Source organism: Salvelinus fontinalis, chromosome 2 (genome assembly GCF_029448725.1).
Source record: "Salvelinus fontinalis isolate EN_2023a chromosome 2, ASM2944872v1, whole genome shotgun sequence".
Classification (NCBI taxonomy): Eukaryota; Metazoa; Chordata; class Actinopteri; order Salmoniformes; family Salmonidae; genus Salvelinus; species Salvelinus fontinalis.
The window spans coordinates 91,702,328-91,729,360 of record NC_074666.1 but is presented as its reverse complement, the minus strand read 5'-3'; the positions used below and the strand labels follow the sequence as shown (position 1 = coordinate 91,729,360).

Below are 27,033 nucleotides of genomic sequence, written 5' to 3'. Positions count from 1 at the left end.
TGAAGACAGGACAGTAACATGCTATTCAGAATGTCTATGGAGCGTCTGAAGACAGGACAGTAACATGCTATTCAGAATGTCTATGGAGCGTCTGAAGACAGGACAGTAACATGCTATTCAGAATGTCTATGGAGCATCTGAAGACTGGACAGTAACATGCTATTCAGAATGTCTATGGAGCGTCTGAAGACAGGACAGTAACATGCTATTCAGAATGTCTATGGAGCGTCTGAAGACAGGACAGTAACATGCTATTCAGAATGTCTATGGAGCGTCTGAAGACTGGACAGTAACATGCTATTCAGAATGTCTATGGAGCGTCTGAAGACAGGACAGTAACATGCTATTCAGAATGTCTATGGAGCGTCTGAAGACAGGACAGTAACATGCTAGTCAGAATGTCTATGGAGCGTCTGAAGACTGGACAGTAACATGCTAGTCAGAATGTCTATGGAGCGTCTGAAGACAGGACAGTAACATGCTAGTCAGAATGTCTATGGAGCGTACAAAGGGAAAACGGTTGCTGATTTAACATGTAACTTCTATCCAGATCTCCTTTGGCGTCAGTTCAACTGTTTCAAATCAACTGAGTTTACAGTGATCTGCCGATACGGTATGGTGGCTCGGGAGGGACACTGGTCTACGGGACGTTGTGGGGTATTTAGGGCCGGGATTCAATCCACAGAGCGCTCTCGGCTATGCAGCTTTTAAAGGCCCATGTTACTCTTAGGAACAACTGTACATCTCTTGTCTGTCTGCCACACTCCCTTACCTACATTCCTATATAATGGGGACTATTCTGGTATCTCTCTGTTTATTATTTGTGACACAGAGGTCGTATGAAGACTTTTTTTGGAGGGTTTGTTTCTTTTATTATGTTTTGCTCATTGTTTTGTGTAAATACTGATACTGTGGTGATGATATGAAACATTTGATTGGACAGGAGAGAAAGTGGTGTGGTGAATCTAACGGATTTGATTGGACAGGAGAGAAAGAGGTGTGGTGATTCTGAAGGATTTGATTGGACAGGAGAGAAAGTGATGTGGTGAATCTAAAGAATTTGATTGGACAGGAGAGAAAGTGATGTGGTGAATCTAAAGAATTTGATTGGACAGGAGAGAAAGAGGTGTGGTGATTCTGAAACATTTGATTGGACAGGAGAGAAAGAGGTGTGGTGAATCTAAAGGATTTGATTGGACAGGAGAGAAAGAGGTGTGGTGAATCTGAAGGATGGCTGTAGTGCCTTGTCACAGAGCAGCAGTTGTTTTGACATGGTTTTGGTTCCAGTCTGCACCGTTTTAGTAAAAGTTGTACAAAACTAAACCGCGTGCCTCATCTCCTTCTTTTCATCCTCCTACATCTGTACAGCTGTACAACTTGTGTACGTGGCCTTATAGGGAGAACCTCGATCGCGTTTCCCGTGATCCCTCGTGTTCTCTCTCCTCACCGCCTCCTCAAAACCCATTGGATGAGAAGGTCAGAGGTCCTTCCTTTTTGGCATTCTCGTCCAACGGGTTTTGAGAAAGAGGCGAGTAGAAAGGACTCGAGGAATCAAGGAAATGTAATTGTGATTCTCCCCTGTGTCTGGGTCATTGTGAGTCACAGGGCCCCACCACTCAGACGTGTAACAGTGATTCTCCCCTGTGTCTGGGTCATTGTGAGTCACAGGGCCCCACCACTCAGACGTGTAACAGTGATTCTCCCCTGTGTCTGGGTCATTGTGAGTCACAGGGCCCCACCACTCAGACGTGTAACAGTGATTCTCCCCTGTGTCTGGGTCATTGTGAGTCACAGAGCCCACCACTCAGACGTGTAACAGTGATTCTCCCCTGTGTCTGGGTCATTGTGAGTCACAGGGCCCCACCACTCAGACGTGTAACAGTGATTCTCCCCTGTGTCTGGGTCATTGTGAGTCACAGGGCCCCACCACTCAGACGTGTAACAGTGATTCTCCCCTGTGTCTGGGTCATTGTGAGTCACAGAGCCCACCACTCAGACGTGTAACAGTGATTCTCCCCTGTGTCTGGGTCATTGTGAGTCACAGGGCCCCACCACTCAGACGTGTAACAGTGATTCTCCCCTGTGTCTGGGTCATTGTGAGTCACAGGGCCCACCACTCAGACGTGTAACAGTGATTCTCCCCTGTGTCTGGGTCATTGTGAGTCACAGGGCCCCACCACTCAGACGTGTAACAGTGATTCTCCCCTGTGTCTGGGTCATTGTGAGTCACAGGGCCCACCACTCAGACGTGTAACAGTGATTCTCCCCTGTGTCTGGGTCATTGTGAGTCACAGGGCCCCACCACTCAGACGTGTAACAGTGATTCTCCCCTGTGTCTGGGTCATTGTGAGTCACAGGGCCCACCACTCAGACGTGTAACAGTGATTCTCCCCTGTGTCTGGGTCATTGTGAGTCACAGGGCCCCACCACTCAGACGTGTAACAGTGATTCTCCCCTGTGTCTGGGTCATTGTGAGTCACAGGGCCCCACCACTCAGACGTGTAACAGTGATTCTCCCCTGTGTCTGGGTCATTGTGAGTCACAGGGCCCCACCACTCAGACGTGTAACAGTGATTCTCCCCTGTGTCTGGGTCATTGTGAGTCACAGGGCCCCACCACTCAGACGTGTAACAGTGATTCTCCCCTGTGTCTGGGTCATCGTGAGTCACAGGGCCCCACCACTCAGACGTGTAACAGTGATTCTCCCCTGTGTCTGGGTCATTGTGAGTCACAGGGCCCCACCACTCAGACGTGTAACAGTGACAATCATTTTGATGGTAAATCAACGGTGTTTATTAATGTGTAAAACAAGGTCTATCCGGATGCAGCTTACAGAACATTAGGCTACAACACTATAAACATCAGAGGCAGGAGATAAACATCAACACAAACATTGTCACGGCATGGGTGTGTGTGGATGTGTGTGTGTGTGTGGATGTGTGTTTGTGTGTGTGTCTGTGTGTGTGTGTGTGCCTGTGTGTGTGTGTGTGTCTGTGTGTGTGTGTGTGTGTGTGTGTGTGTGTGCGTGCCTGTGTGTGTGTGTGTGTGTGTGTGTGTGTGCCTGTGTGTCTGTGTGTGTGTGTGTGTGTGTGCGTGCCTGTGTGTCTGTGTGTATGTTTGACTGTTATAGGCAGCCCACAGCTGAAGAGGCTGTGTACCAGGTCAACACTAGGTATGTACATGAGGGAGGGATGTACCTTTTAATGGACAACAGATCTAGTGATGTGGTCTGAAAACAGACAGCTGATCAGCAGTTGAAGAAGAGGCAGTCAGTCTGTGAAGACACGACAGGCTTTGAACGGGCAAACACACACACATACCTGGTTATCATAGGACCAGTTTCCCCAACACAGATTAAGCCTAGTCTTGGACTACGAAACACTTTCAATGGAGAAGCCTTATAGGACCAGGTGGGCTTTATCTGTGTCCGGAAAGCGGCCTCCTAGCATCACATTCACATGTTAACGTTAAACAGGAAGTCTGGCTCTCTAAGTTAGGCACATCCAAAGACATAAAACAGAGGAGGGTAAAGTGGGCTGATCTAATCCTGTCTGTATTATTCCTGTCTCTCCCAAAACATAGTATCATTGAGAGCTACTGGGAATTTTGCAACCCTAGACACTTTGGTGAGAGTACAGTTTGTATCTTCTTGTCTCTGACTCCGGTCATTCCTCCACTTGGCCTCTAGGTGGAGCCCTCTCTCCAAACAGCACAGCTCACCATCGGGGGAAGGAGACAGAAAGGATCTAGGATTCCCTCCATACACAACACAGAAAGGCCCTTGGATGTTAACTGGACTGTGTACGTATGGATGGACAAGTGTGTATGGATATGTATGTGTGCATCGACGTTTACCGCAGGTGGAAAAGGTAACAAAACAAAAAAAACTTTTCTGGAAAAAATATACTTTTTTTTTTTTTAAGTCAACATGCGTATTAAATGAAATGAAGCGTCTGAATATATTACAGGCCTATGCCTGTGTTATAGAGAGAGGTTCATAAGCCATACATAGGCTAGGCTACGGCTCTGCCAGTATTCATACAGTGTTAAAAAGGCTGCCGTCCTTTGAGAGATGGAGAAACGGGGCGGAATTCAAACAAAGCCACATTACAGTATTCACACAGTAGCATACAGACCACGTGTCTAACTCATTCCACGGAGGGCAGAGTGGCTGCAGGTTTTCGCTCCACCCTTGTCCTTGCTGGAGGAATTAAGGTCACTAATTAGTAAGGATCTCCCTTCACCTGGTTGTCTAGGTTTTAATTGAATGGAACAAAAACAAAACCCACAGACACTCGACCCTCAGTGGAATGAGTTTGACAAATCTGATATAGACCATATCATTTCTGCTGTGGCCAAATAACACCCAGAATGGACGTGGGTACTCTAGAATACAGGAGGCTGTAGATGAATGGACGTGGGTACTCTAGAATACAGGAGGCTGTAGCTGAATGGACGTGGGTACTCTAGAATACAGGAGGCTGTAGCTGAATGGACGTGGGTACTGTAGAATACAGGAGGCTGTATCTGAATGGACATGGGTACTGTAGAATACAGGAGGCTGTAGCTGAATGGACGTGGGTACTCTAGAATACAGGAGGCTGTAGCTGAATGGACGTGGGTACTGTAGAATACAGGAGGCTGTAGCTGAATGGACGTGGGTACTGTAGAATACAGGAGGCTGTAGCTGAATGGACGTGGGTACTGTAGAATACAGGAGGCTGTAGCTGAATGGACGTGGGTACTGTAGAATACAGGAGGCTGTAGCTGAATGGACGTGGGTACTCTAGAATACAGGAGGCTGTAGCTGAATGGACGTGGGTACTCTAGAATACAGGAGGCTGTAGCTGAATGGACCTGGGTATTCTAGAATACAGGAGGCTGTAGCTGAATGGACGTGGGTACTCTAGAATACAGGAGGCTGTAGCTGAATGGGCGTGGGTACTCTAGAATACAGGAGGCTGTAGCTGAATGGACGTGGGTACTCTAGAATACAGGAGGCTGTAGCTGAATGGACGTGGGTACTCTAGAATACAGGAGGCTGTAGCTGAATGGACGTGGGTACTCTAGAATACAGGAGGCTGTAGCTGAATGGACCTGGGTATTCTAGAATACAGGAGGCTGTAGCTGAATGGACGTGGGTACTCTAGAATACAGGAGGCTGTAGCTGAATGGACGTGGGTACTGTAGAATACAGGAGGCTGTAGCTGAATGGACGTGGGTACTCTAGAATACAGGAGGCTGTAGCAGAAGGGACCTGGGTACTGTAGAATACAGGAGGCTGTAGCTGTGTTAGCTACAGTATACTGTAAATCACTCTCAGGCAGGTGATTCCAGTTTTCTGAATTCCAGGGGTGGTATGAGTGTAAACAATGATACTGCATAAACATCGGTATTGCAGAAATAACATTGTCTGAGCACATAACACACCTCCTCTCTCTCCCCCTCTCTATTTTTATCTCTTCCTCTCTCTCTCCATCCCTCACTCTCCCCCTCTCTCTCTGTTTTTATCTCTCTCTCTCCATCTCTCACCCTACCCCTCTCTCCCTCTCTGTTTTCATTTCTCTCCATCCCTCACTCTCCCCCTCTCTTTTTCTGTTTTTCTCTCTCCATCTCTCTCTGCTCTTCCAGCCCCGTGTGACCCTGCTTCCAGGAAATATAAACTCATTCTGAGAAAATATATTCATATATGAAGTTTAAATGCATTTCTTATCAATAATGTCTTTAGTAAAACTCAATAAAATGTTCAAAATCCAAGGTGTGTGGTGGCCACCGAAAACATCTCTCCTTTGTTAAAAAAAAGCTCCTCTTTCTTTCTTTCGCTCTCTTTCTCGTGTTCCGTTTGGGGGAAACAGTCGACCAACCATTTTGCAGTCAAAACAGGAAACAGGAAGCTGTGAGCAGGAAGCTGGAGCTGCTGCTGTGTGCGACGCACTCTGTGGTCCCCCTCAGAGGTGGCTCTCTGAGTCACTCCTGTCCGAGGTTCCATTGGTTCCGTTGGTTCCGTGGGTCCCGTTCTCCATTGGAAAGCAGGACAGGGCCAGACCGTGGACGGTCAGGTTACTCTCGTTCAGCCTCCTGACGCGGAATGTCTCATAGTGGATGTTGTGGGTCACGTCCTTCAGGTCCTGCAGGTGGGACCTTTAGGGAAACACAGACAAACACAAACACACTCATTTATGTGCATGTTTATTTATGTAAATAGGTTAAAATATACAATGTTGTAGACAAAAAAATATAAACATCAGGGCAGATAGACAGCTAGATGATAGACAACTGATATGATGAAGAATAGACAGCTGATATGATGAAGGATAGACAGCTGATGTGATGAAGGATCGACAGCTGATATGATGAAGGATAGACAGCTGATATGATGAAGGATAGACAGCTGATATGATGAAGGACAGACAGCTGATATAATGGATGATGAAGGATAGACAGCTGATATGATGAAGGATAGGCAGCTGATATGATGGACAGACAGCTGATATGATGGATGATGAAGGATAGACAGCTGATATGATGGATGATGAAGGATAGACAGCTGATATGATGAAGGATAGACAGCTGATATAATGGATGATGAAGGATAGACAGCTGATATGATGAAGGATAGACAGCTGATATGATGGATGATGAAAGATAGACAGCTGATATGATGGATGATGAAAGATAGACAGCTGATATGATGGATGATGAAGGATAGACATCTGATATGATGGATGATGAAGGATAGACAGCTGATATGATGGATGATGAAGGATAGACAGCTGATATGATGAAGGATAGACAGCTGATATAATGGATGATGAAGGATAGACAGCTGATATGATGGATGATGAAAGATAGACAGCTGATATGATGGATGATGAAGGATAGACATCTGATATGATGGATGATGAAGGATAGACAGCTGGTATGATGAAGAATAGACAGCTGATATGATGGATGATGAAGGATAGACAGCTGATATGATGAAGGATAGACATCTGATATGATGGATGATGAAGGATAGACAGCTGACATGATGAAGAATAGACAGCTGATATGTTGGATGATGAAGGATAGACAGCTGATATGATGGATGATGAAGGATAGACAGCTGATATGATGAAGGACAGACAGCTGATATGATGAAGGATAGACAGCTGATATGATGGATGATGAAGGATAGACAGCTGATATGATGGATGATGTATAGCCAGCGGGTATGATGAAGGATAGACAGCTGATATGATGAAGGATAGACAGCTGATATGATGGATGATGAAGGATAGACAGCTGATATGATGAATGATAGACAGCTGATATGATGAAGGATAGACAGCTGATATGATGAAGGATAGGCAGCTGATATGATGAAGGATAGACAGCTGATATAATGGATGATGAAGGATAGACAGCTGATATGATGAATGATAGACAGCTGATATGATGAAGGATAGACAGCTGATATGATGAAGGATAGACAGCTGATATAATGGATGATGAAGGATAGACAGCTGATATGATGGATGATGAAAGATAGACAGCTGATATGATGGATGATGTAGGACAGACAGCTGATATGATGAAGGATAGACAGCTGATATGATGAAGCACAGGCAGCTGATATGATGAAGGATAGACAGCTGATATGATGGTTGATGAAGGATAGACAGCCGATATAATGGATGATGAAGGACAGACAGCTGATATGATGGATGATGTAGGACAGACAGCTGATATGATGGATGATGAAGGATAGACAGCTGATATGATGAAGGATAGACAGCTGATATGATGAAGGATAGACAGCCGATATAATGGAAGATGAAGGACAGACAGCTGATATGATGGATGATGTAGGACAGACAGCTGATATGATGGATGATGAAGGATAGACAGCTGATATGATGAAGGATAGACAGCTGATATAATGGATGATGAAGGATAGACAGCTGATATGATGAAGGATAGACATCTGATATGATGGATGATGAAGGATAGACAGCCGATATAATGGATGATGAAGGATAGACAGCTGATATGATGGATGATGTAGGACAGACAGCTGATATGATGGATGATGAAGGATAGACAGCTGATATGATGAAGGATAGACAGCTGATATAATGGATGATGAAGGATAGACAGCTTATATGATGGATTATGAAGGATATACTGCTGATATGATGAAGGATAGACAGCTGATATGATGGATGATGAAGGATAGACAGCTGATATGATGGATGATGAAGGATAGACAGCTAATATGATGAAGGATAGACAGCTGATATGATGAAGGATAGACAGCTTATTTGATGGATGATGAAGGATATACAGCTGATATGATGAAGGACAGACAGCTGATATAATGGATGATGAAGGATAGACAGCTAATATGATGAAGGATAGACAGCTGATATGATGAAGGATAGACAGCTTATATGATGGATGATGAAGGATATACAGCTGATATGATGAAGGATAGACAGCTGATATAATGGATGATGAAGGATAGACAGCTGATATAATGGATGATGAAGGATAGACAGCTGATATGATGGATGATAAAGGACAGACAGCTGATATGATGGATGATGAAGGATAGACAGCTGATATGATGGATGATGTAGGACAGACAGCTGATATGATGAAGGATAGACAGCTGATATAATGGATGATGAAGGATAGACAGCTGATATGATGGATGATGAAAGATAGACAGCTGATATGATGGATGATGAAGGATAGACATCTGATATGATGGATGATGAAGGATAGACAGCTGGTATGATGAAGAATAGACAGCTGATATGATGGATGATGAAGGATAGACAGCTGATATGATGAAGGATAGACATCTGATATGATGGATGATGAAGGATAGACAGCTGACATGATGAAGAATAGACAGCTGATATGATGGATGATGAAGGACAGACAGCTGATATGTTGGATGATGAAGGATAGACAGCTGATATGATGGATGATGAAGGATAGACAGCTGATATGATGAAGGACAGACAGCTGATATGATGAAGGATAGACAGCTGATATGATGGATGATGAAGGATAGACAGCTGATATGATGGATGATGTATAGCCAGCGGGTATGATGAAGGATAGACAGCTGATATGATGAAGGATAGACAGCTGATATGATGGATGATGAAGGATAGACAGCTGATATGATGAATGATAGACAGCTGATATGATGAAGGATAGACAGCTGATATGATGAAGGATAGGCAGCTGATATGATGAAGGATAGACAGCTGATATAATGGATGATGAAGGATAGACAGCTGATATGATGAATGATAGACAGCTGATATGATGAAGGATAGACAGCTGATATGATGAAGGATAGACAGCTGATATAATGGATGATGAAGGATAGACAGCTGATATGATGGATGATGAAGGATAGACAGCTGATATGATGGATGATGTAGGACAGACAGCTGATATGATGAAGGATAGACAGCTGATATGATGAAGGACAGGCAGCTGATATGATGAAGGATAGACAGCTGATATAATGGATGATGAAGGATAGACAGCTGATATGATGGTTGATGAAGGATAGACAGCCGATATAATGGATGATGAAGGACAGACAGCTGATATGATGGATGATGTAAGACAGACAGCTGATATGATGGATGATGAAGGATAGACAGCTGATATGATGAAGGATAGACAGCTGATATGATGAAGGATAGACAGCCGATATAATGGAAGATGAAGGACAGACAGCTGATATGATGGATGATGTAGGACAGACAGCTGATATGATGGATGATGAAGGATAGACAGCTGATATGATGAAGGATAGACAGCTGATATAATGGATGATGAAGGATAGACAGCTGATATGATGGATGATGAAGGACAGACAGCTGATATGATGGATGATGAAGGATAGACAGCTGATATGATGGATGATGTAGGACAGACAGCTGATATGATGGATGATGAAGGATAGACAGCTGATATGATGAAGGATAGACAGCTGATATAATGGATGATGAAGGATAGACAGCTTATATGATGGATTATGAAGGATATACTGCTGATATGATGAAGGATAGACAGCTGATATGATGGATGATGAAGGATAGACAGCTGATATGATGGATGATGAAGGATAGACAGCTAATATGATGAAGGATAGACAGCTGATATGATGAAGGATAGACAGCTTATTTGATGGATGATGAAGGATATACAGCTGATATGATGAAGGACAGACAGCTGATATAATGGATGATGAAGGATAGACAGCTAATATGATGAAGGATAGACAGCTGATATGATGAAGGATAGACAGCTTATATGATGGATGATGAAGGATATACAGCTGATATGATGAAGGATAGACAGCTGATATGATGGATGATGAAGGATAGACAGCTGATATAATGGATGATGAAGGATAGACAGCTGATATGATGGATGATAAAGGACAGACAGCTGATATGATGGATGATGAAGGATAGACAGCTGATATGATGGATGATGTAGGACAGACAGCTGATATGATGAAGGATAGACAGCTGATATGATGAAGGACAGCCAGCTGATATGATGAAGGATAGACAGCTGATATGATGGATGATGAAGGATAGACAGCTGATATGATGGATGATGAAGGATAGACAGCTGATATAATGGATGCTGAAGGATACACAGCTGATAGGATGGATGATGAAGGATAGACAGCTGATATGATGGATGATGAAGGATAGATAGCTGATATGATGAAGGATAGACAGCTGATATGATGGATGATGAAGGATAGATAGCTGATATGATGGATGATGAAGGATAGACAGCTGATATGATGGATGATGAAGGACAGACAGCTGATATGATGGATGATGAAGGATAGACAGCTGATATGATGGATGATGACTGATAGACAGCTGATATGATGGATGATGAAGGATAGACAGCTGATATGATGAAGGATAGACAGCTGATATGATGGATGATGTAGGACAGACAGCTGATATGATGGATGATGACTGATAGACAGCTGATATGATGGATGATGAAGGATAGACAGCTGATATGATGGATGATGAAGGATAGACAGCTGATATGATGGATGTTGAAGGATAGACAGCTGATATAATGGATGATGAAGGATAGACAGCTGATATGATGAAGGATAGACAGCTGATATAATGGATGATGAAGGATAGACAGCTGATATGATGGATGATGAAGGATAGACAGCTGATATGATGAAGGATAGACAGCTGATATAATGGATGATGAAGGATAGACAGCTGATATGATGGATGATGAAGGACAGACAGCTGATATGATGGATGATGTAGGATAGACAGCTGATATAATGGATGATGAAGGATAGACAGCTGATATGATGAAGGATAGACAGCTGATATGATGGATGATGAAGGATAGACAGCTGATATGATGAAGGATAGACAGCTGATATAATGGATGATGAAGGATAGACAGCTGATATGATGAAGGATAGACATCTGATATGATGGATGATGAAGGATAGACAGCCGATATAATGGATGATGAAGGACAGACAGCTGATATGATGAAGGACAGACAGCTGATATAATGGATGATGAAGGATAGACAGCTAATATGATGAAGGATAGACAGCTGATATGATGAAGGATAGACAGCTTATATGATGGATGATGAAGGATATACAGCTGATATGATGAAGGATAGACAGCTGATATGATGGATGATGAAGGATAGACAGCTGATATAATGGATGATGAAGGATAGACAGCTGATATGATGGATGATAAAGGACAGAGAGCTGATATGATGGATGATGAAGGATAGACAGCTGATATGATGGATGATGTAGGACAGACAGCTGATATGATGAAGTATAGACAGCTGATATAATGGATGATGAAGGATAGACAGCTGATATGATGGATGATGAAAGATAGACAGCTGATATGATGGATGATGAAGGATAGACATCTGATATGATGGATGATGAAGGATAGACAGCTGGTATGATGAAGAATAGACAGCTGATATGATGGATGATGAAGGATAGACAGCTGATATGATGAAGGATAGACATCTGATATGATGGATGATGAAGGATAGACAGCTGACATGATGAAGAATAGACAGCTGATATGATGGATGATGAAGGACAGACAGCTGATATGTTGGATGATGAAGGATAGACAGCTGATATGATGGATGATGAAGGATAGACAGCTGATATGATGAAGGACAGACAGCTGATATGATGAAGGATAGACAGCTGATATGATGGATGATGAAGGATAGACAGCTGATATGATGGATGATGTATAGCCAGCGGGTATGATGAAGGATAGACAGCTGATATGATGAAGGATAGACAGCTGATATGATGGATGATGAAGGATAGACAGCTGATATGATGAATGATAGACAGCTGATATGATGAAGGATAGACAGCTGATATGATGAAGGATAGGCAGCTGATATGATGAAGGATAGACAGCTGATATAATGGATGATGAAGGATAGACAGCTGATATGATGAATGATAGACAGCTGATATGATGAAGGATAGACAGCTGATATGATGAAGGATAGACAGCTGATATAATGGATGATGAAGGATAGACAGCTGATATGATGGATGATGAAGGATAGACAGCTGATATGATGGATGATGTAGGACAGACAGCTGATATGATGAAGGATAGACAGCTGATATGATGAAGGACAGGCAGCTGATATGATGAAGGATAGACAGCTGATATAATGGATGATGAAGGATAGACAGCTGATATGATGGTTGATGAAGGATAGACAGCCGATATAATGGATGATGAAGGACAGACAGCTGATATGATGGATGATGTAAGACAGACAGCTGATATGATGGATGATGAAGGATAGACAGCTGATATGATGAAGGATAGACAGCTGATATGATGAAGGATAGACAGCCGATATAATGGAAGATGAAGGACAGACAGCTGATATGATGGATGATGTAGGACAGACAGCTGATATGATGGATGATGAAGGATAGACAGCTGATATGATGAAGGATAGACAGCTGATATAATGGATGATGAAGGATAGACAGCTGATATGATGGATGATGAAGGACAGACAGCTGATATGATGGATGATGAAGGATAGACAGCTGATATGATGGATGATGTAGGACAGACAGCTGATATGATGGATGATGAAGGATAGACAGCTGATATGATGAAGGATAGACAGCTGATATAATGGATGATGAAGGATAGACAGCTTATATGATGGATTATGAAGGATATACTGCTGATATGATGAAGGATAGACAGCTGATATGATGGATGATGAAGGATAGACAGCTGATATGATGGATGATGAAGGATAGACAGCTAATATGATGAAGGATAGACAGCTGATATGATGAAGGATAGACAGCTTATTTGATGGATGATGAAGGATATACAGCTGATATGATGAAGGACAGACAGCTGATATAATGGATGATGAAGGATAGACAGCTAATATGATGAAGGATAGACAGCTGATATGATGAAGGATAGACAGCTTATATGATGGATGATGAAGGATATACAGCTGATATGATGAAGGATAGACAGCTGATATGATGGATGATGAAGGATAGACAGCTGATATAATGGATGATGAAGGATAGACAGCTGATATGATGGATGATAAAGGACAGACAGCTGATATGATGGATGATGAAGGATAGACAGCTGATATGATGGATGATGTAGGACAGACAGCTGATATGATGAAGGATAGACAGCTGATATGATGAAGGACAGCCAGCTGATATGATGAAGGATAGACAGCTGATATGATGGATGATGAAGGATAGACAGCTGATATGATGGATGATGAAGGATAGACAGCTGATATAATGGATGCTGAAGGATACACAGCTGATAGGATGGATGATGAAGGATAGACAGCTGATATGATGGATGATGAAGGATAGACAGCTGATATGATGGATGATGAAGGATAGACAGCTGATATGATGGATGATGAAGGATAGACAGCTGATATGATGAAGGATAGACAGCTGATATGATGGATGATGAAGGATAGATAGCTGATATGATGGATGATGAAGGATAGACAGCTGATATGATGGATGATGAAGGACAGACAGCTGATATGATGGATGATGAAGGATAGACAGCTGATATGATGGATGATGACTGATAGACAGCTGATATGATGGATGATGAAGGATAGACAGCTGATATGATGAAGGATAGACAGCTGATATGATGGATGATGTAGGACAGACAGCTGATATGATGGATGATGACTGATAGACAGCTGATATGATGGATGATGAAGGATAGACAGCTGATATGATGGATGATGAAGGATAGACAGCTGATATGATGGATGATGAAGGATAGACAGCTGATATGATGGATGATGAAGGATAGACAGCTGATATGATGGATGATGAAGGATAGACAGCTGATATGATGAAGGATAGATAGCTGATATGATGGATGATGAAGGATAGACAGCTGATATGATGGATGATGAAGGATAGACAGCTGATATGATGGATGATGAAGGATAGACAGCTGATATGATGAAGGATAGACAGCTGATATAATGGATGATGAAGGATAGACAGCTGATATGATGGATGATGAAGGATAGACAGCTGATATGATGAAGGATAGACAGCTGATATAATGGATGATGAAGGATAGACAGCTGATATGATGGATGATGAAGGACAGACAGCTGATATGATGGATGATGTAGGATAGACAGCTGATATAATGGATGATGAAGGATAGACAGCTGATATGATGAAGGATAGACAGCTGATATGATGGATGATGAAGGATAGACAGCTGATATGATGAATGATAGACAGCTGATATGATGAAGGATAGACAGCTGATATGATGAAGAATAGGCAGCTGATATGATGAAGGATAGACAGCTGATATAATGGATGATGAAGGATAGACAGCTGATATGATGAATGATAGACAGCTGATATGATGAAGGATAGACAGCTGATATGATGAAGGATAGACAGCTGATATAATGGATGATGAAGGATAGACAGCTGATATGATGGATGATGAAGGATAGACAGCTGATATGATGGATGATGTAGGACAGACAGCTGATATGATGAAGGATAGACAGCTGATATGATGAAGGACAGGCAGCTGATATGATGAAGGATAGACAGCTGATATAATGGATGATGAAGGACAGACAGCTGATATGATGGTTGATGAAGGATAGACAGCCGATATAATGGATGATGAAGGACAGACAGCTGATATGATGGATGATGTAAGACAGACAGCTGATATGATGGATGATGAAGGATAGACAGCTGATATGATGAAGGATAGACAGCTGATATGATGAAGGATAGACAGCCGATATAATGGAAGATGAAGGACAGACAGCTGATATGATGGATGATGTAGGACAGACAGCTGATATGATGGATGATGAAGGATAGACAGCTGATATGATGAAGGATAGACAGCTGATATAATGGATGATGAAGGATAGACAGCTGATATGATGAAGGATAGACATCTGATATGATGGATGATGAAGGATAGACAGCCGATATAATGGATGATGAAGGACAGACAGCTGATATGATGGATGATGAAGGATAGACAGCTGATATGATGGATGATGTAGGACAGACAGCTGATATGATGGATGATGAAGGATAGACAGCTGATATGATGAAGGATAGACAGCTGATATAATGGATGATGAAGGATAGACAGCTTATATGATGGATTATGAAGGATATACTGCTGATATGATGAAGGATAGACAGCTGATATGATGGATGATGAAGGATAGACAGCTGATATGATGGATGATGAAGGATAGACAGCTAATATGATGAAGGATAGACAGCTGATATGATGAAGGATAGACAGCTTATTTGATGGATGATGAAGGATATACAGCTGATATGATGAAGGACAGACAGCTGATATAATGGATGATGAAGGATAGACAGCTAATATGATGAAGGATAGACAGCTGATATGATGAAGGATAGACAGCTTATATGATGGATGATGAAGGATATACAGCTGATATGATGAAGGATAGACAGCTGATATGATGGATGATGAAGGATAGACAGCTGATATAATGGATGATGAAGGATAGACAGCTGATATGATGGATGATAAAGGACAGACAGCTGATATGATGGATGATGAAGGATAGACAGCTGATATGATGGATGATGTAGGACAGACAGCTGATATGATGAAGGATAGACAGCTGATATGATGAAGGACAGCCAGCTGATATGATGAAGGATAGACAGCTGATATGATGGATGATGAAGGATAGACAGCTGATATGATGGATGATGAAGGATAGACAGCTGATATAATGGATGCTGAAGGATAGACAGCTGATAGGATGGATGATGAAGGATAGACAGCTGATATGATGGATGATGAAGGATAGACAGCTGATATGATGGATGATGAAAGATAGACAGCTGATATGATGGATGATGAAGGATAGACAGCTGATATGATGGATGATGAAGGACAGACAGCTGATATGATGGATGATGAAGGATAGACAGCTGATATGATGGATGATGACTGATAGACAGCTGATATGATGGATGATGAAGGATAGACAGCTGATATGATGAAGGATAGACAGCTGATATGATGGATGATGTAGGACAGACAGCTGATATGATGGATGATGACTGATAGACAGCTGATATGATGGATGATGAAGGATAGACAGCTGATATGATGGATGATGAAGGATAGACAGCTGATATGATGGATGATGAAGGATAGACAGCTGATATAATGGATGATGAAGGATAGACAGCTGATATGATGAAGGATATACAGGTGATATGATGGATGATGAAGGATAGACACCTGATATGATGGATGATGAAGGATAGACAGCTGATATGATGGATGATGAAGGATAGACAGCTGATATGATGGATGATGAAGGATAGACAGCTGATATGATGGATGATGAAGGATAGACAGCTGATATGATGAATGATGAAGGATAGACAGCTGATATGATGAAGGATAGACAGCTGATATAATGGATGATGAAGGATAGACAGCTGATATGATGGATGATGAAGGATAGACAGCTGATATGATGAAGGATAGACAGCTGATATAATGGATGATGAAGGATAGACAGCTGATATGATGGATGATGAAGGACAGACAGCTGATATGATGGATGATGTAGGATAGACAGCTGATATAATGGATGATGAAGGATAGACAGCTGATATGATGAAGGATAGACAGCTGATATGATGGATGATGAAGGATAGACAGCTGATATGATGGATGATGAAGGACAGACAGCTGATATAATGGATGATGAAGGATAGACAGCTGATATAATGGATGATGAAGGATAGACAGCTGATATAATGGATGATGAAGGATAGACAGCTGATATAATGGATGATGAAGGATAGACAGCTGATATGATGGATGATGAAGGATAGACAGCTGATATGATGAAGGATAGACAGCTGATATGATGAAGGATAGACAGCTGATATGATGGATGATGAAGGATAGACAGCTGATATGATGGATGATGAAGGACAGACAGCTGATATAATCGATGATGAAGGATAGACAGCTGATATAATGGATGATGAAGGATAGACAGCTGATATAATGGATGATGAAGGATAGACAGCTGATATGATGGATGATGAAGGATAGACAGCTGATATGATGGATGATGAAGGATAGACAGCTGATATGATGGATGATGAAGGATAGACAGCTGATATGATGGATGATGAAGGACAGACAGCTGATATGATGGATGATGAAGGATAGACAGCTGATATGATGGATGATGAAGGATAGACAGCTGATATGATGGATGATGAAGGATAGACAGCTGATATGATGGATGATGAAGGATAGACAGCTGATATGATGAAGGATAGACAGCTGATATAATGGATGATGAAGGATAGACAGCTGATATGATGGATGATGAAGGATATACAGCTGATATGATGAAGGATAGACAGCTGATATAATGGATGATGAAGGATAGACAGCTGATATGACGGATGATGAAGGACAGACAGCTGATATGATGGATGATGTAGGATAGACAGCTGATATAATGGATGATGAAGGATAGACAGCTGATATGATGAAGGATAGACAGCTGATATAATGGATGATGAAGGATAGACAGCTGATATGATGGATGATGAAGGATAGACAGCTGATATGATGGATGATGAAGGATAGACAGCTGATATGATGAAGGATAGACAGCTGATATGATGGATGATGAAGGATAGACAGCTGATATGATGGATGATGAAGGATAGACAGCTAATATGATGAAGGATAGACAGCTGATATGATGAAGGATAGACAGCTTATTTGATGGATGATGAAGGATATACAGCTGATATGATGAAGGACAGACAGCTGATATAATGGATGATGAAGGATAGACAGCTAATATGATGAAGGATAGACAGCTGATATGATGAAGGATAGACAGCTTATATGATGGATGATGAAGGATATACAGCTGATATGATGAAGGATAGACAGCTGATATGATGGATGATGAAGGATAGACAGCTGATATAATGGATGATGAAGGATAGACAGCTGATATGATGGATGATAAAGGACAGACAGCTGATATGATGGATGATGTAGGACAGACAGCTGATATGATGAAGGATAGACAGCTGATATGATGAAGGACAGCCAGCTGATATGATGAAGGATAGACAGCTGATATGATGGATGATGAAGGATAGACAGCTGATATGATGGATGATGAAGGATAGACAGCTGATATAATGGATGCTGAAGGATACACAGCTGATAGGATGGATGATGAAGGATAGACAGCTGATATGATGGATGATGAAGGATAGATAGCTGATATGATGAAGGATAGACAGCTGATATGATGGATGATGAAGGATAGATAGCTGATATGATGGATGATGAAGGATAGACAGCTGATATGATGGATGATGAAGGACAGACAGCTGATATGATGGATGATGAAGGATAGACAGCTGATATGATGGATGATGACTGATAGACAGCTGATATGATGGATGATGAAGGATAGACAGCTGATATGATGAAGGATAGACAGCTGATATGATGGATGATGTAGGACAGACAGCTGATATGATGGATGATGACTGATAGACAGCTGATATGATGGATGATGAAGGATAGACAGCTGATATGATGGATGATGAAGGATAGACAGCTGATATGATGGATGATGAAGGATAGACAGCTGATATGATGGATGATGAAGGATAGACAGCTGATATGATGAAGGATAGATAGCTGATATGATGGATGATGAAGGATAGACAGCTGATATAATGGATGATGAAGGATAGACAGCTGATATGATGGATGATGAAGGATAGACAGCTGATATGATGAAGGATAGACAGCTGATATAATGGATGATGAAGGATAGACAGCTGATATGATGGATGATGAAGGATAGACAGCTGATATGATGAAGGATAGACAGCTGATATAATGGATGATGAAGGATAGACAGCTGATATGATGGATGATGAAGGACAGACAGCTGATATGATGGATGATGTAGGATAGACAGCTGATATAATGGATGATGAAGGATAGACAGCTGATATGATGAAGGATAGACAGCTGATATGATGGATGATGAAGGATAGACAGCTGATATGATGAATGATAGACAGCTGATATGATGAAGGATAGACAGCTGATATGATGAAGAATAGGCAGCTGATATGATGAAGGATAGACAGCTGATATAATGGATGATGAAGGATAGACAGCTGATATGATGAAGGATAGACAGCTGATATGAAGGATAGACAGCTGATATAATGGATGATGAAGGATAGACAGCTGATATGATGGATGATGAAGGATAGACAGCTGATATGATGGATGATGTAGGACAGACAGCTGATATGATGAAGGATAGACAGCTGATATGATGAAGGACAGGCAGCTGATATGATGAAGGATAGACAGCTGATATAATGGATGATGAAGGACAGACAGCTGATATGATGGTTGATGAAGGATAGACAGCCGATATAATGGATGATGAAGGACAGACAGCTGATATGATGGATGATGTAAGACAGACAGCTGATATGATGGATGATGAAGGATAGACAGCTGATATGATGAAGGATAGACAGCTGATATGATGAAGGATAGACAGCCGATATAATGGAAGATGAAGGACAGACAGCTGATATGATGGATGATGTAGGACAGACAGCTGATATGATGGATGATGAAGGATAGACAGCTGATATGATGAAGGATAGACAGCTGATATAATGGATGATGAAGGATAGACAGCTGATATGATGAAGGATAGACATCTGATATGATGGATGATGAAGGATAGACAGCCGATATAATGGATGATGAAGGACAGACAGCTGATATGATGGATGATGAAGGATAGACAGCTGATATGATGGATGATGTAGGACAGACAGCTGATATGATGGATGATGAAGGATAGACAGCTGATATGATGAAGGATAGACAGCTGATATAATGGATGATGAAGGATAGACAGCTTATATGATGGATTATGAAGGATATACTGCTGATATGATGAAGGATAGACAGCTGATATGATGGATGATGAAGGATAGACAGCTGATATGATGGATGATGAAGGATAGACAGCTAATATGATGAAGGATAGACAGCTGATATGATGAAGGATAGACAGCTTATTTGATGGATGATGAAGGATATACAGCTGATATGATGAAGGACAGACAGCTGATATAATGGATGATGAAGGATAGACAGCTAATATGATGAAGGATAGACAGCTGATATGATGAAGGATAGACAGCTTATATGATGGATGATGAAGGATATACAGCTGATATGATGAAGGATAGACAGCTGATATGATGGATGATGAAGGATAGACAGCTGATATAATGGATGATGAAGGATAGACAGCTGATATGATGGATGATAAAGGACAGACAGCTGATATGATGGATGATGAAGGATAGACAGCTGATATGATGGATGATGTAGGACAGACAGCTGATATGATGAAGGATAGACAGCTGATATGATGAAGGACAGACAGCTGATATGATGGATGATGAAGGATAGACAGCTGATATGATGGATGATGAAAGATAGACAGCTGATATGATGGATGATGAAGGATAGATAGCTGATATGATGGATGATGAAGGATAGACAGCTGATATGATGGATGATGAAGGACAGACAGCTGATATGATGGATGATGAAGGATAGACAGCTGATATGATGGATGATGACTGATAGACAGCTGATATGATGGATGATGAAGGATAGACAGCTGATATGATGAAGGATAGACAGCTGATATGATGGATGATGTAGGACAGACAGCTGATATGATGGATGATGACTGATAGACAGCTGATATGATGGATGATGAAGGATAGACAGCTGATATGATGGATGATGAAGGATAGACAGCTGATATGATGGATGATGAAGGATAGACAGCTGATATAATGGATGATGAAGGATAGACAGCTGATATGATGAAGGATATACAGGTGATATGATGGATGATGAAGGATAGACAGCTGATATGATGGATGATGAAGGATAGACAGCTGATATGATGGATGATGAAGGATAGACAGCTGATATGATGGATGATGAAGGATAGACAGCTGATATGATGGATGATGAAGGATAGACAGCTGATATGATGAAGGATAGACAGCTGATATAATGGATGATGAAGGATAGACAGCTGATATGATGGATGATGAAGGATAGACAGCTGATATGATGAAGGATAGACAGCTGATATAATTGATGATGAAGGATAGACAGCTGATATGATGGATGATGAAGGACAGACAGCTGATATGATGGATGATGTAGGATAGACAGCTGATATAATGGATGATGAAGGATAGACAGCTGATATGATGAAGGATAGACAGCTGATATGATGGATGATGAAGGATAGACAGCTGATATGATGGATGATGAAGGACAGACAGCTGATATAATGGATGATGAAGGATAGACAGCTGATATAATGGATGATGAAGGATAGACAGCTGATATAATGGATGATGAAGGATAGACAGCTGATATAATGGATGATGAAGGATAGACAGCTGATATGATGGATGATGAAGGATAGACAGCTGATATGATGAAGGATAGACAGCTGATATGATGGATGATGAAGGATAGACAGCTGATATGATGAAGGATAGACAGCTGATATGATGGATGATGAAGGATAGACAGCTGATATGATGGATGATGAAGGACAGACAGCTGATATAATCGATGATGAAGGATAGACAGCTGATATAATGGATGATGAAGGATAGACAGCTGATATAATGGATGATGAAGGATAGACAGCTGATATGATGGATGATGAAGGATAGACAGCTGATATGATGGATGATGAAGGATAGACAGCTGATATGATGGATGATGAAGGATAGACAGCTGATATGATGGATGATGAAGGACAGACAGCTGATATGATGGATGATGAAGGATAGACAGCTGATATGATGGATGATGAAGGATAGACAGCTGATATGATGGATGATGAAGGATAGACAGCTGATATGATGGATGATGAAGGATAGACAGCTGATATGATGAAGGATAGACAGCTGATATAATGGATGATGAAGGATAGACAGCTGATATGATGGATGATGAAGGATATACAGCTGATATGATGAAGGATAGACAGCTGATATAATGGATGATGAAGGATAGACAGCTGATATGACGGATGATGAAGGACAGACAGCTGATATGATGGATGATGTAGGATAGACAGCTGATATAATGGATGATGAAGGATAGACAGCTGATATGATGAAGGATAGACAGCTGATATAATGGATGATGAAGGATAGACAGCTGATATGATGGATGATGAAGGATAGACAGCTGATATGATGGATGATGAAGGATAGACAGCTGATATGATGAAGGATAGACAGCTGATATGATGGATGATGAAGGATAGACAGCTGATATGATGGATGATGAAGGATAGACAGCTGATATGATGGATGATGAAGGATAGACAGCTGATATGATGAAGGATAGACAGCTGATATGACGGATGATGAAGGATAGACAGCTGATATAATGGATGATGAAGGATAGACAGCTGATATAATGGATGATGAAGGATAGACAGCTGATATAATGGATGATGAAGGATAGACAGCTGATATGATGGATGATGAAGGATAGACAGCTGATATGATGAAGGATAGACAGCTGATATGATGAAGGATAGACAGCTGATATGATGGATGATGAAGGATAGACAGCTGATATGATGGATGATGAAGGACAGACAGCTGATATAATCGATGATGAAGGATAGACAGCTGATATAATGGATGATGAAGGATAGACAGCTGATATAATGGATGATGAAGGATAGACAGCTGATATGATGGATGATGAAGGATAGACAGCTGATATGATGGATGATGAAGGATAGACAGCTGATATGATGGATGATGAAGGATAGACAGCTGATATGATGGATGATGAAGGACAGACAGCTGATATGATGGATGATGAAGGATAGACAGCTGATATGATGGATGATGAAGGATAGACAGCTGATATGATGGATGATGTAGGATAGACAGCTGATATGATGGATGATGAAGGATAGACAGCTGATAGGATGGATGATGAAGGATAGACAGCTGATATGATGGATGATGAAGGATAGACAGCTGATATGATGAAGGATAGACAGCTGATATAATGGATGATGAAGGATAGACAGCTGATAGGATGGATGATGAAGGATAGACAGCTGATATGATGGATGATGAAGGATAGACAGCTGATATGATGAAGGATAGACAGCTGATATAATGGATGATGAAGGATAGACAGCTGATATGATGGATGATGAAGGATATACAGCTGATATGATGAAGGATAGACAGCTGATATAATGGATGATGAAGGATAGACAGCTGATATGACGGATGATGAAGGACAGACAGCTGATATGATGGATGATGTAGGATAGACAGCTGATATAATGGATGATGAAGGATAGACAGCTGATATGATGAAGGATAGACAGCTGATATAATGGATGATGAAGGATAGACAGCTGATATGATGGATGATGAAGGATATACTGCTGATATGATGAAGGATAGACAGCTGATATGATGGATGATGAAGGATAGACAGCTGATATGATGGATGATGAAGGATAGACAGCTGATATGATGAAGGATAGACAGCTGATATGATGAAGGATAGACAGCTGATATGATGGATGATGAAGGATAGACAGCTGATATGATGGATGATGAAGGATAGACAGCTGATATGATGGATGATGAAGGATAGACAGCTGATATGATGGATGATGAAGGATAGACAGCTGATATGATGGATGATGAAGGATAGACAGCTGATATGATGAAGGATAGACAGCTGATATGATGGATGATGAAGGATAGACAGCTGATATGATGGATGATGAAGGATAGACAGCTGATATTCTATTATCATCATATTCTATTATGGCTGTAGTTAACAGCGTGGTTGTTGCCATGCGTCATCAGGACAGGTACAGCGTAACTACAGTGTGGAAGTGTACTAGGAACCAGTGGTGGAAAAACTACCCAACTGTCATTCTGGAGTAAAAGTAAAGATACCTTCATAGAAAATGACTCAAGTAAAAGTAAAAGTCACTCAGTAAAATTATACTTGAGTAAAAGTCTAAAAGTATTTGGTTTAAAATATACTTAAGTATCAAAATAAAAGTATAAATAATTTCAAATTCTTTATATTTAGAAAACCAGATGGCACCATTTTCTTGTTATTATTTACTTATGGAAAGCAGGGACACTCCAAACACTCAGACATCATTTACAAACAAAGCATGTGTGTTTAGTGAGTCTGCCAGATCAGAGGCAGTAGGGATGACCAGGGATGTTCTCTTGATAAGTGTGTGAATTGGAAGAGGTGAAAGGTAGGAGAGTGATGGAAGAGGTGAAAGGTAGGAGAGTGATGGAAGAGGTGAAAGGTAGCAGAGTGATGGAAGAGGTGAAAGGTAGGAGAGTGATGGAAGAGGTGAAAGGTAGGAGAGTGATGGAAGAGGTGAAAGGTAGGAGAGTGATGGAAGCGGTGAAAGGCAGGAGAGTGATGGAAGAGGTGAAAGGTAGGAGAGTGATGGAAGAGGTGAAAGGTAGGAGAGTGATGGAAGAGGTGAAAGGTAGGAGAGTGATGGAAGAGGTGAAAGGTAGGAGAGTGATGGAAGAGGTGAAAGGTAGGAGAGTGATGGAAGCGGTGAAAGGTAGGAGAGTGATGGAAGAGGTGAACGGTAGGAGAGTGATGGAAGAGGTGAACGGTAGGAGAGTGATGGAAGAGGTGAAAGGTAGGAGAGTGATGGAAGAGGTGAACGGTAGGAGAGTGATGGAAGAGGTGAAAGGTAGGAGAGTGATGGAAGAGGTGAAAGGTAGGAGAGTGATGGAAGAGGTGAAAGGTAGGAGAGTGATGGAAGAGGTGAACGGTAGGAGAGTGATGGAAGAGGTGAACGGTAGGAGAGTGATGGAAGAGGTGAAAGGTAGGAGAGTGATGGAAGGCTGGATTCCAACCCATGCTGTCAGCGGTACATCGTACCTGTGCTCCAGAGGCAGAGGCTTGGACCTCTAAACCACCCCAGGCAGCATGTGTGTGTACATGTGTGGGTGAGTGATTGTACATGTAACTGGAACTCACCTAATCAGCAGATCTCTCAAGTTGGTAAACTCACAATGCGCCACGTTTTCAACTATGGACAGACAGAATAGAACAGATTGACTAAAACAGGTTAAAACCAGTCATTACATCACATCCATGGAACACCAACCCTTAAAACCAGTCATTACATCACCTCCATAGAACACCAACCCTTAAAACAAGTCATTACATCACATCCATGGAACACCAACCCTTAAAACCAGTCATTACATCACTTCCATAGAACACCAACCCTTAAAACCAGTCATTACATCACTTCCATGGAACACCAACCCTTAAAACCAGTCATTACATCACATCCATGGAACACCAACCCTTAAAACCAGTCATTACATCACATCCATGGAACACCAACCCTTAAAACCAGTCATTACATCACTTCCATGGAACACCAACCCTTAAAACCAGTCATTACATCACATCCATGGAACACCAACCCTTAAAACCAGTCATTACATCACATCCATGGAACACCAACCCTTAAAACCAGTCATTACATCACATCCATAGAACACCAACCCTTAAAACCAGTCATTACATCACTTCCATGGAACACCAACCCTTTGTCTCTCTCTCATTTCAATGTGAATTTAAGGGATTTATTGTCATGGGAAACATATGTTTACATTGCCATAGCAAGTGAAATAAATAATAAACAAAAGGGAAATAAACAAGAAAAATGTACAGTAAACAGTAAACATTACACAGAATAAAGACTTTTCAAGTCTCTCTCTCGTAATACATGTCTGCCTCCTGCTCTGCAACTTCCTCACTACTACCACTAGAGGGCAGTTGAGCACGTGACTCCAGAATGAAACTGCATAGGGATATTTAGGGAATATTTAACCTATATTTAACTAGGCCTGTCAGTTAAGAACAAATTCTTATTTAATAATGACGGCCTACACCGGCCAAACCCTCTCCTAACTCGGACGACGCTGGGCCAATTGTGCGCCGCCCTATGGGACTCCCGATCACGGCCGGTTGTGATACAGCCCAGGATCAAACCAGGGTCTGTAGTGACACCTCTAGCACTGCGGGGCAGTGCGTTAGACCGCTGCCCCACTCAGGATCCCTATATGTGGTTTATTTTATGTACAACAGTGCTGCATATACCAGCATCATATTCATATTCTTTTTATTACTACTC

General features: G+C 41.5%; 1 protein-coding gene across 1 annotated transcript in view; it reads right to left on the bottom strand.

The window, feature by feature from the left end:
- Positions 1–2,769: 2,769 nt before the first annotated feature.
- Positions 2,770–27,033, bottom strand: part of LOC129831719 (neuronal-specific septin-3-like) — a 74,090-nt gene continuing 49,826 nt past the window's right edge. Inside the window, exons 9-10 of the mRNA XM_055895113.1 lie at positions 25,863–25,914; positions 2,770–6,141 (exon numbers count right to left, since the gene is read on the bottom strand). Coding sequence (XP_055751088.1) covers positions 5,949–6,141; positions 25,863–25,914 — 245 coding nt within the window. The 3' untranslated portion in view covers positions 2,770–5,948. The remainder of the gene's footprint in view (positions 6,142–25,862; positions 25,915–27,033) is intronic.